A 12436-nucleotide genomic window follows, 5' to 3' on the forward strand; every position below is an offset into this window, starting at 1 on the left:
GCTGAAGGAAGTAGTGTATTTCCCGTTTAATGGGAGGAAACAGGCTTTTGGTGGAGGGAATTCTCTTGCTCAAGATTACACTTCCTGTAAATGGTGAGACAGGCTTTTGGCGAGACAGGCTTTGAACTTTGAATCGACTCCAGCCAGAACTCCCGCTCTTAGCCACACCGTTCAGCTGTCCAGCACGAGAGATAAATTTTTATTTCTAAAAGAGAGTTATTTGCCTGTAAAGAATGACGACGATGATGAACTATGGCGTGGTCGGGAAAATATTGACCGTGACGGTGATAATAGAAATGGAAAGGGAGAGATTTCAGCATCTGGAGCCTAAGGCCCCAGTTCTGGCTCTTCCACCCTTGCGTGCGCTTGGGCGAATTTCTTAATCTCTCTCAGCCTTGGCTTTCTCATTTGTAAATTGGGAGAAACGATTTCCGCACATAGGTTTGTTATAATGGTAATTAAAGCCCGGGGCCTGGCACTAGTAGCTACGTGATTTCTAATCTGTAACCTTATGAGATACAGGTGGTGGTATCTCTTGTGTAATCTAGGATTCCAGCAGGAAGTAGGTGGCACATTCAAATTAGGAAAGTTTGAGAAAAGGTCAGTAAAGGGACTACTGTGTCTAGGGCAGGGAAATCAAGAGTGAAGGTTTGGTACCCCAGGGCTAGTAGTAGCAGGACCTTTAGGTGTCCACCTTTAGGCCTGAAGAGGTGATGGGAGGGACTGGTTTTCCAAATAGTTGTGTGGAGAGAACACCTGAGAGGAGGTGAGACGTTCGTTCCAGGGGTGCGGCCCCAGTTTCCCATCAGGGATTGGGGTGGGGAAGAAATACCCTGACCTACTGCTCTGCCCCTCTCCAAACAGTCTGCTGGTGCCGTCTGCTGGGCAAACCCTGCTGGAAGCAAGACAGCCAGAGACCTCATCAGTGTGGTCCACACAGTGGGTCACAGGACGGGGAGGAGAGAGGGTAGAGTGGATTTGGAGGGGCAAACAGATGGAGCACATTCTCATTTTACAGATGAGGAAACCGAGGCACAGAAGGAATGATGAAATGATTTGTTTAGACTCACTCGTAAGGGGTTTTGAACTTTTCAAGGTTGTCTGTGGACTGAATGCCATGCTGGCTATGAAATTACTTAGTGATGTGAGGTTGTTAGCCTGGGTTTCTCACTTAACTTTGCTGGGTGTGACATTCCTTATAACGTCCTGTCTCGAGGTGATGTTTTGTTAAATTGTGAAACAGTTATATTATCTCTTGCTATAACTGTCCCACTTGTCATCCTATCTGAACCAACTGGGGGTAGGCAGGTGGTTACCATTTCTGCTTTTTATAAATAAGCGTGCCAAAGTCTATTCAGTCTTCTATTCATTCAGCAGTGTAATACGAGATGCTAGGCTGTGTCCCTGTCCTGGTGGAAATCTGTTCTTCTGGCCTTGGGCCTTTCAATGAGCCATTAGCTTACTCGGTAGGGGAAAGAGGATTACCATTTTAGGGGAAGGGGAGGCTTGGAAGCAGAGCGATTAAGTCGTTGATGAGGGTACCCAGCTTACTAGAGAGGAGGATGGGTCAGGGCAGAGGCCACCGGCCTACTGGTGTTGTGCAGTTGCCAGCCCTGCCTCAGGCCACCGAAGGTGACCACACAGGATGGGATCTGGCAGGTGATGGTGAATTGAAGAGCCTCTGGCTTTATCCTCTTTTCCGGGGGGTCTAGAAATGGACTTCTCCAATTTTTCCAAAACTCCCTCCCACCTCCTCCTAATCCCACAGCCTCTAGTTCCTGCTGTAACGACTCTCCTGGTGGAGTATGATGGTCAGTAACTTCCAGAGAGGCCTGTGAAACCCTCGGCCTTGTCGTATTTGCAAATTCCAGTTGTCGCCCTGAGTGTGTTTATGAAAGCTCGCAGTTAGTAGTATCTGTCCGTGTAACGAAAGCGGAGATTTCCCACCATTTGTGTTTGTGGCCTGAAACTGAAAGTGGCACCTCATGGTGTCTTACAGGTCATGTCAGCGCTCTGAGCCTGCTGTCCCAATTGGTAAAGGGAGGGTTGTAGTAGTGCCTCCCTCACAGGGCTGTTGGTGGAGCTTAAGTGACAAGAGGTGTGTAAAGCTCCAGGCACAGTTTGACACACAATAGATGCAGTGATGGGACCTGCTCCCATCTCCTTCCCCCCCCCTTTCCTGTGATTGCAGCTAAGTGTCCTCTCCACCAGGCCTCTCTGTCACCTCTCCGCCCCCAGTCCAGGGCCAGGTTGTGCTGTTAGGGAGTCAGGAAATCAGTTCGCAGAGCACTTGCACGTTGGCCAAGCCTACTCTTTCTTTAAAGCATCCTTTGTCGTTAACAGTGTTCTGAGACCAGACTAGACCGGCACATGTGCTCATTTGTCAGTGCTGGTTGAACACTCTGGAAGGTCTCTTAAATGCATGTCAGTGTGCGTTTAATGTACATGCTCTCAGAGCACCTCTCCATATATAGTATCTTCATTATTTGGGCCTAAAAATCAGAAATTTAGATCAAAAACCATCCTAGAGACAGTTCCTTTACTTCAGTGAGTTTTGTACGTTTCTCTTACCTCCCTCTGGTGTTCACGGGAGGGCCGCTTGCATAGACATCACTCAGGCTGGCTAGGCAGGACTTGCCCACCCCCCTTCATGCTCAGAAAACAGATTCAGACCCAGGTGAGTTGCGAGTGATGGGGAGAACTGAGCCTGCTCCTTCATGAGGAAAGTACATCTTTCACGATCTTCACTTCTTTCACTATTGTTACTTGCGTGACACACTTGACAGCCAATTTTGAGACATCAGTGCATCATGGCAGTCCACTTGAGATGCAGAGGTGTACGCCAGTGCCTTCCGGTACAGACGGGGAAACAGAACCCGTGGACGTTAGAACACTTCTGTCCTGACTTCATCCTGTCCTTTTTCAGCCTATCACATAATCATGGGGTGGGTTCAGCCTGTCAAGTTTTATAAGTCATGAGCAGGAGAACATTGCTAAAAGATTTTTTTTTAAATTATAGGTCATGGGCTTACCTGGTATTGATTCTTCTTTATTATCTATTTGTGTGTAATTTGATACATACAAAGCAGTTCACATCTGTAGATTGTAAAGGATGGTAATGAGATGAACACCCTTGCTCTAAGAGTGGGGACTTATCAGTACTGCTGCCCGTCCCTACAGCTTCTCCCCGGTTCCAGTGCCCTGCCTTGACCCCATCCCCTCCTCAAACCCAGGTAGCTGCTTTTTTGAATCTTGAGTGCTTCCTTCTCTTTTAAAACATGTATAGTTTTATCCTCTAAGTATGCATTCCTAAGCATATATTGTCCACTTTTGTTTGTTTTTGCGCTTTTAAAAAAGGGTATCATGCAATGTGTAACCATCCGGGACTGCTTTCCACTCAGCAGTGTGTTTTTAAGATTCAGCCGTGTTCTTGCAGTTGCAGGTTATCCATTTTGACTGCTGTGTGTTCAGTACACCAGGGTGTGAGTAGCCCACAGCTTATTGGTTGTTCTGGCATTTGAATTGCTTACAGTTTTTTTTTTCCCCTATTACAAACAAGCTACAAGGAACATTGTTACTGTTAAACTGTGCCAGTCTCAAACCCTGTAAGAGTTTCTTTAAGTCAGTATTTTTCAAACTGGGGCCATGGTCATGGGTCATGAATTCATTTTAGTGGATACACCCAGTGCCCCTCTGTGATATACTTTCTGGTTGCGTGGGTCTGTTTCTGGGCGCTTTCTAGTGTTCTGTTCGTCAGTTTGTCTGTCCCGTGTCAATTCCGTGGTCTGACTGATTACTGCTGAGACTTGCTACCTGCTGAGACAGATCCTCCTGTGTGCAGTTTAATGCAATAACTAGGGTCTAGATTACTAAGAGTACATTGTCAAATGGCAGTGTTAGTCGAATGAATTATAGGTCACCTGTCATCTCTGGAGAGGGAAATATTTATTGCTGAAATGTGGCAGACGTTGGAAGAGTAGATACTAGTCTAGTCTTGGTGTATAGACTTAATGTAACCCCATACCCCAACTTGTTTGAAAGCTTTTTTTTTTTTTAAGATTTATTTATTTATTTATTTATGGCTCTGTTGGGTCTTCGTTGCTGTGCGCAGGCTTTCTCTAGTTGTGGCAAGGGGGGGCTACTCTTCCTTGCGGTGCGCGGGCTTCTCATTGTGGTGGCTTCTCTTGTTGCGGAGCACGGGCTCCAGGGGCATGGGCTTCAGTAGTTGTGCCTCATGGGCTCTAGAGCGCAGGCTCGGTAGTTGTGGTGCACGGGCTTAGTTGCTCCGCGGCATGTGGGATCTTCCCGGACCAGGGCTCGAACCTGTGTCCCCTGCATTGGCAGGCGGATTCTTAACCACTGCGCCACCAGGGAAGTCCCTGAAAGCTTTTTTAAAAAATTAAACTTTTCATTTTGAGGTAATTGTAGGTTTCCCTTCAGTTGCAGGAAATAATACAGAGAGATCCTGTGTACCCTTTACCCAGTTTCCCCCACTGGTGACCTTCTGTAAAACTATAGTACAGTCTCACAACCCATGTATTGACGTTGACAAAGTCGGCACACAAATCGGCTCTGTCACCTCAGGATCCCTCCTGCTGCCCTGATAGAGCCACAGTTCCTGACCTCTAGCACCCACTAATCTGATCTCCATTTCTACATTTTTATCATTTCAATAATGTTATGTAAATGGGATCATATAGCATGTAACCTTTGGGGATGACCTTTTTTCACTCAGCATAATTCCTTCAAGATTCATCTGAGTTGTGTGTTTATTTGTTCCTTGTTATGGCTGAGTAGTATTCCGTGGCGTGGGTGTTCCATGGTTCGTTTACCCATCCACCCATTGAAGCACCTCTGGGTTCTTTCCAGATTTAGCTGTTAGGAATACAGCTGTTATGCACATTCCTGTTCAGATGTTTGTGTGAACGTAGGTTTTGTTTCTCTGGAAAAACGCCCAAGGGTGCAATTGCTGGGTGATATGGTACTTGTGTGTTGAATTCTATAGGAAACTGCCAAAAACAGTTTCCTGAATTGCTATACCCATTTTATATTCTCATCAGCAATGTATGAGTGATCCAGTTTTTTTGCATCTTCTCTGGCATTTGTTGGTGTCACTGTTTTTCCTTTTGGCTATTCTGATAGGTGTGTAAGGATAGCTCATTATGGTGTTAGTTTGTATTTCCCTGACCGTTATTCATGTGCACTCACTTGCCATCTGTGTCCTCTGGATATATGGGTTGGCCAAAAAGTTCATTTGCGTTTTTCTGTAACATCTTACGGAAAAACCCAAAAGACCTTTTTGGCCAACCCAGTACATGTTGGTTCATGTCTTCTGCCTACTTTTTATTTTATTTGGATTGTTTGTTTTTTACTGTTGAGTTTGGAGTTATATCTTTTAGATATTAGTCCTTTGTCAGATATGTGGTTTGTAAATTTTTTTTTTTTCCAGTCTGTAGCTTGTCTTTGCATCCTCTTAACAGAGTCTTTTACAGAGCAAAAAGTTTTAATTTTGATAAAGTCCTAACTTTCTGAGTGTTTTTATCGTGAATGGTTGTTGGATTTTGTCAAATCCATTTTCTGTATCAATTGATACCATGATTTTTGTTCCTTAGCTTGATATATAGTGGACTACAGTGATTGCTTTTCAAAGATTGAGCTAGCCTTGCATACCTGGAATAACTCCCACTTAGTCATGGTGTATAATTCTTTTTGTACATTGAATTTAGTTCTGTAAGTTTTCCTGTCCACCCTATGCTAGCTGCAGTCCACTTATTTTTATTTGCTGTGTTTGCATTTTCATTCAGTTCTGTGTATTTTAAATTTTGAGATTTCCTCTCTGACCCATAGATTATTTAGAACTGTATTGCTTAATTTTCAAGCGTTTAGAGATATTCCTACAGTAATTGATCGTTGTTATTGGAAAACATACTCTGTATGATTTAAGTTTTTAAAAATTTGTTGAGGTTTGTTTTATGGCCCAGGATATGGTCTCAGTGAATGTTCCTTGGGCACTTGAGAAAAATGTGTTATTCTGTTATTGTTGGGTAGAGTGTTCTATATATAGCAGTTAGATCATGTTGGTTAATGGTGTTGTTGAATTCTTTTTATATTCTTGCTGATTATCTGTTTGGTAATTCTTTTAGTTGCTGAAGTGGGGGATGTTGAAATCCCCAATATAATTGTGGTTGTGTCTGTTTCTTCTTTTAGCTCTATCAGTTTTTGCTTCATCTATTTTGAGGTTCTGTTGTTTGGTGCATGCACTTTTAGGATTGTTTTGTCTTCCAGGTGGGCTGATCCTTTTGTCATTATGTAATGTTCCATTTTATCTCTGACAATTTTCTTTGCTGTAAAGTCTACTTTATGTGATATTAATATAGTCACTTCTGCTTCTTTTTGTTTAATGTTTGCATGCTATATTTTTCCCCATCCTTTTACTTTGAACCTACCTACATCCTTGAATTTGAAGTGAGCTTCTTGTAATCAGCATAGAGATGAGTTGTGTTTTTATCCACTCTGCCATTCTCTGTCTTTTAATTAGTATGTTTAGATCATATACTTTGAAGGTAATTATTGGCATGTTAGGTCTAAAGCCTGACATTTTATCATTTTCTGTTTGTTTCCTGTGTTGCTTGTTCTCCTGTTTCTCTTTTCTTGCCTTTGTATGGGTTATTTGCACATTCTTTAGGATTCCAGCTTGATTTATTTATAGTGATTTTTAGAGTATTGCTTTATATAGTTTCTCAGTGGTTGCTTTGGGTATTTCAGTATATTTGACTTACATGGTATCTATGTTTTACCCCTGAGTGAAGTATGGAAATCTTCCCATTTAGGTCCCTTTACCATTCCTCCTTTGAAATGTCATTGTTTTGGGTATCAGATAGCCTTAAAATTTTTATTTCCGTTATCATACAATTTAGAAGATTCATGAAGAGAAGGATCATCTATTGTATTTACCCATATTTCTGCTCTTCCTTCCTGATGCTCCAAGATTTCTCTTATCATTTGCTTTCTGTTTGAAGAAATTCCTTTAGCTATTCTTTAAGAGTAAGTCTGCTAGTGACAAGTTCTTTTAGTTTTCCTTTGTCTCAGATGTACGATAGCTTTGGAAGCAATTATCTTAATTTATTAACTTTTAACTTGAAATATAAAGATAAACCTTTTTGTACCTATCACTCAGCTTCATCAGTCTGTTGCCATTCTCGTTTCTCCCAGATAGGGATTTTCATTTGTTTGTTTGTTTAGTAAAAGAAAAGAGCTCTTACTGATGTACCTGGCACGTGCTACAGCGTGATACTAAATTACCTTTCAGTGGGATAACAAGGATAGGAGGGAGGCTCAGGAGGGAGCAGACAGGGGGACGTGTGTGTGCATATGGCTGATTCACTTTGGTACAACAGAAACTAACACAGTATTGGGAAGCAGTTATACTCCAGTAAAGCTCTATTAAAAAAAACCAAACCTCACAAGAACCTTACGAGCTAGAACCTAGTGGTGTATCCCATTTTACAGATGAGGGAATGGAGGCTTAGAAAAGTTAGTAACTTGCCTGAGGTCATACCTTGTGTTTATTTGCTTCATTAGAATGTTTTCTGTATTTCAGAGAGAACCCACGTGTGTTCTGACAGGAATTGTAACATATTTGAGAGAGTGTTAAGTTTATTATAAAAAGCTCTTTCTTGTGAATGTTTCTCCCTCTTCCTGAGGGTAAATGTTGCCTTGCTCTTTTCGTGGCTCTCCCACATTGCACATATTTTGTGCTTGTGGCAGACATGTGTCGTCACCAATGGTGAAAAAAGCTGAGTTATTTTGATGATGGCATTCTAAATTTCAACGTCTGTTCCTTTTTCTTCTAGCTGTCTATCAACGTCTATGACTACAACTGCCACGTGGACCTGATCCGGCTGCTTCGGTTGGAAGGGGAGCTTACCAAAGTGAGGATGGCCCGCCAGAAGATGAGCGAGATCTTTCCTTTGACTGAAGGTAAGGCTTCCACAGTTGGGCTGCTTTTATAAACACAGAGAATTGAAGAGTGTCCTTTTTCTTCAGTGCTGAAAGTGGGACATGCTCCTTATAGAAAATTTGGAACATATAAGTATAGTGGAAAGAAGAAAACCCATCATCTAAAGTCAGCAATTTTTAGTTTATCCTCTTCTAGTTTTTGCTAAACATAGTTGTGGTCGTGCAATACTGACTCATGTTTTGAATCCTAATTTCTTTATCCTAACTTTATGATAAAATATTTCTATGTAGTTAAACGTTTCCCCCGTTCCCTTTCTGTTTCCTGTTCTAGTATTTGTGTATTTAATCCATTCTCAGAAACAGATAACTGTAAATGTATTATAACTAAACTTTCATAAATAATTTTTAATTTAAATGTTTCGTACCTTATTTGTTCCACAATAGTTGGGCATTTAGGTTATTTCTGCTTATTTGAAACATAATTACACCAAGCATCTTTGTAGTTAAATCTCCGTGAATATACGTAATTGATCTTTTAGGGACAAGTCGGAAAACACAGGTCCTAGATCCAGTTCTGTCCCCTTCTCCCTCCCACAAAGCATAACTGCAGAGCGTAGAAGCTGAAATCAGATTGCCTGGCTATATGTCTTTCTAGCTGTGTGACCTTAAACAAATTATATAAACATTCTAAGACTCAGTTTTGGAATTCCCTGGTGGTGCAGTGGTTAGGAGTCCGCCTGCCAGTGCAGGGGATGCAGGTTCGAGCCCTGGTCCAGGAGGATCCCACATGCCACGGAGCAGCTAAGCCCGTGCGCCAGAGCTGCTGAGCCGGTGCTCTAGAGCCTGCGAGCCACAACTACTGAGCCCATGCGCCACAGCTACTGAAGCCTGCGTACCTAGAGCCTGTGCTCCGCAACGGGAGAGGCCACTGCAGTGAGGGGCCCGCGCGCTGCGGCAAAGTGTGGCCCCCGCTCGCCGCAACCAGAGAGGGCCTGCACTCAGCAACGAAGACCCAACGCAGCCAAAAATAATTAAATGAATAAACAAATTTATTAAGACTCAGTTTTCCCAGCAGTAAAATGGGGATAACAGTAGTTTCTGCCTTGTAGTACATTGATTGGAAGTGGCATTCTGCACAACACTTAACACATGCTTGGCATGTTGTAAACGCTTAGATAGATGCCATTGTTATTAATGTCCCTGTCACCTACCTCATAGGTTTTTGACAAAGATTGAATGAGAAAATATATCAGTGCTTTGCAAAATATAAAATGCCCAGCCACTCTAGGGATATTATGACTTTAGTGATTGATCTTCTTTGGAAGCGTAAGCCTTCTATGTGCTTGGTGCAGGTTTTAAGAATTGAGTTTCTGTGAACTGGGCCAGGTTGTATAAGGTGGATGAAACGTTCTTGTGCTGATGCCTCACGGTGCAGTCCCTGCTTTCAGCCCGCCCTTTGGTTCGGGGGGCGGTAATGCAGGGGACCCTGGTGTCTTGCAGAGCTCTGGCTGGAGTGGCTGCATGACGAGATCAGCATGGCCCTGGACGGCCTGGACAGAGAGCACGTGTATGACCTCTTCGAGAAAGCAGTGAAGGATTACATCTGTAAGTTCCCTGCGGGCTCTTCCGAGTGTGTCAGGTGGGCTCATCTAGCATCACTCTCTGCCGCCGTGGATTGTACTGTGAGGTGTTGCTACCCAGAAAAGAGCATTCGTCCAGCGATTGGAAAGATTGGAGTTCATTTATTATTATCATTGTCTGTGGTTTTCAATTGAGGCTTTAGGTTTTAAAATACAAGTAGAAGAAATATTTGAAGGAAGGAGGTGAATATACTCACCCCCACCATTTATCTGGCAGGGAGAACTTACCTGGTATTTCCAGATGACTAAAGGTTACCTTTTACACATTGATTGGATTTTTAGAAGCTTTGGACGGAAGGCTTTTTTTTTTTCCAGTACTAAAAAAACTTAAACTTTTAATTTTGACATTTTTATAGATTTATAGGAAATTGCAAAGATAGTACAGAGAAGTGCTATGTACTTGCTTGATCCAGTTTCCCCCAATATCTTATGACTATAGTACAAACTCAACACTGGGAAATGGACCTTGGTACAATGTGTGTGTATATAGTTCTGTGATATTTTATCCCACCACTGCATCGAGATGCAGAATCTTCCATTACCACAGAGATCCCTTGTCTGCTGGTCTTGACATTTTACCAGTGAAAGTGAAGTGTGGACACCTTCCCTCCCTTAAAATCCCATTTGGTGGTAAAAGTCTCTAAATATTTTCTCTACATACATTGAGGACTATATCAGACAATGCTATGGACAGAGTGTTCTTAAAAATTATTTTAAAAATTCCCCATTTTTAATTAAATATCCTTTTTTCCTATCTGATTTTCCTCACTCCCTCTGTGGGCATTTCCCCTAGTGAGAAGCATAGACCCTCTGTAAACTAGACTAACCCTCACTAAGGGCTTCAGCTCCAAGAGCTAGTTCATTTCCATTTTCATTTTGCAGCCCATATGGCAGCTCTGTACTGGTGAGCAAAAACAGAGTAGCTCACAAACTTTAGCTAAGTTCTTGGAAATGACTTATTTCATTGAAAAAGCAAGCCTAAGGAAAACATACAGTAATTCTCATGTTGGCTTTATCTTTTTAGTATTTTTATTTTACAAGGTTAGTGTATCAGCATCAAAAATTATTTTCAGATCTCTGAAAAGTGACTTGATATGTACAGTAAGAATTGATGCATTCATAAAGAGTTTAATTCATTGGTCTTAATGCTGCAGGAGTGAGAATATAGAAAGTTTAAAAAGTGAAAGAAACAAGGCAACCAGGTCTTTTTTGTTGTTGTGTTTTAGAGATTTAAAATCTCTAGTAACAGGATTGGTGCTTTTAATTTTGTTTTTCACTTTGATCAGAAGGCTTAAAAATGAATCAAGATTTAAAAGTTGAAAAATTCTAGGCTTTGCAGTCTTTTGAAAAGTCACTCAGATTTGTAACTATTTTCATTGAAATCTTTACTGGGTTTCTTCAATTTTAACAAATGAGCTCTATAATCAGTCGTATTACATATTACCACTTGGCATGTACTGTTTATGGAGTCAGATCTCAATGGTTAACCTAGTAGGGCCATTAAGATAGACTTTCTTTTCGGGCTGCAGTGTTGGTACAGGGAACCTGGGATGCTTGTTGGTGATGCTCTTCCCTTTCTCCATGAATGAGTACTTTTTTGGTGGACTCATTTCTTCTGTTGTTCATCAGAACAAAAGTTTTGATGTTTGGGCATTTCATATCCTGAACTAATAGAACACTTCTCATTTTTAGGTCCTAACATTTGGCTAGAGTACGGCCAGTACTCAGTCGGCGGGATTGGTCAGAAAGGTGGCCTTGAGAAAGTCCGCTCTGTGTTCGAAAGGGCCCTCTCGTCCGTCGGGTTACACATGACCAAGGGACTCGCCATCTGGGAGGCTTATCGGGAGTTCGAAAGTGCCATCGTGGAAGCTGCCCGGGTGAGTGACCAGTGCTTGCCTTGGCCACCCAGGGCTGTCCTCGTAAGTGGTCTTGGAGGAACATAGTTAACAAAACGGTCTTCACCCGTCACTTAGTGGGTGGGCAGTAAAGTAAATAAAATCACGAGTCTTTGTGGAGTAGCAAGAATGTCTTCTTTGACTGAAAAACAGATGACCCTACAATTTTTTCCTGATATTTAAACATACTACTGTTTTAGTTACTGGTTTCAGGTGAGAGTACAAGGATAACGAAGTCATTCCAAAAAAAGATTTTATGTGTGTGTGTGTGTGTGTATACATATATATGTGTACATATATATGTATATATGTATCGTGTCCCATAGTAACTGTGAGAGATTTGATCCCATTATAATTGCGTTTTTTAGACTAGACTATGATTTATAGAATTTTACAGTTCCCTCCCTAGTGTCTCTTTTCCACTCTGTGTGTGACCACAAAGTTGTTGTTGGTACACCGTGGAGCCCTCTCCTTAAGTTAGATCACTGTGGTTAAAGTAGCCCAGTCCCATCTTGATTGTGTCCCTGTTGAGAAATGTGCGGTGGTGCTCTCCCCCTACCCGGACTAAGGCGTTGGGGCTGAGCCTCTGGCCGACACGTGCGGCTGTCTCCAGTGTCAGTCCTGACCCCGCGTGGAGTCCGCTCCCACGCTCCCCTCGGTGTTCATGTACTTTCCGGCCACTGTACTTATACTCCTGCCCTCCCTTCAGCTAGGAGTCTGTTTTCCTCTCTTGCCAGCTCCGGAGAGCCTGTAGGGGCATCCCTGGTGCCAGCTTCTCCAGGAGCCTTTCCTTGATTCCCTCCCTTCATAACGACAAACTCAGCCCTGAAAACCAGCTTGAAGCAAGCCGCCATCCGTTGATACTTGTGACGCTTCGCTTTTGTGATGCTTATGCTGTATCTTGTAGTCATTTGGGTACATTTCTTAGATTCCTTCTTGCTC

General features: G+C 42.4%; 1 protein-coding gene across 2 annotated transcripts in view; it reads left to right on the forward strand.

Annotated features, from left to right (window-relative positions):
- SART3 (spliceosome associated factor 3, U4/U6 recycling protein) overlaps nt 1-12436 on the forward strand; it is a 32818-nt gene that overhangs the window by 538 nt on the left and 19844 nt on the right. For both annotated transcript variants that reach the window (XM_036874881.1, XM_036874882.1), the window contains exons 2-4: nt 7854-7980; nt 9460-9564; nt 11292-11476. In XM_036874881.1, coding sequence (XP_036730776.1) covers nt 7854-7980; nt 9460-9564; nt 11292-11476 — 417 coding nt within the window. The remainder of the gene's footprint in view (nt 1-7853; nt 7981-9459; nt 9565-11291; nt 11477-12436) is intronic.

This window comes from Balaenoptera musculus, chromosome 14, assembly GCF_009873245.2.
Source record: "Balaenoptera musculus isolate JJ_BM4_2016_0621 chromosome 14, mBalMus1.pri.v3, whole genome shotgun sequence".
Lineage (NCBI taxonomy): Eukaryota > Metazoa > Chordata > Mammalia > Artiodactyla > Balaenopteridae > Balaenoptera > Balaenoptera musculus.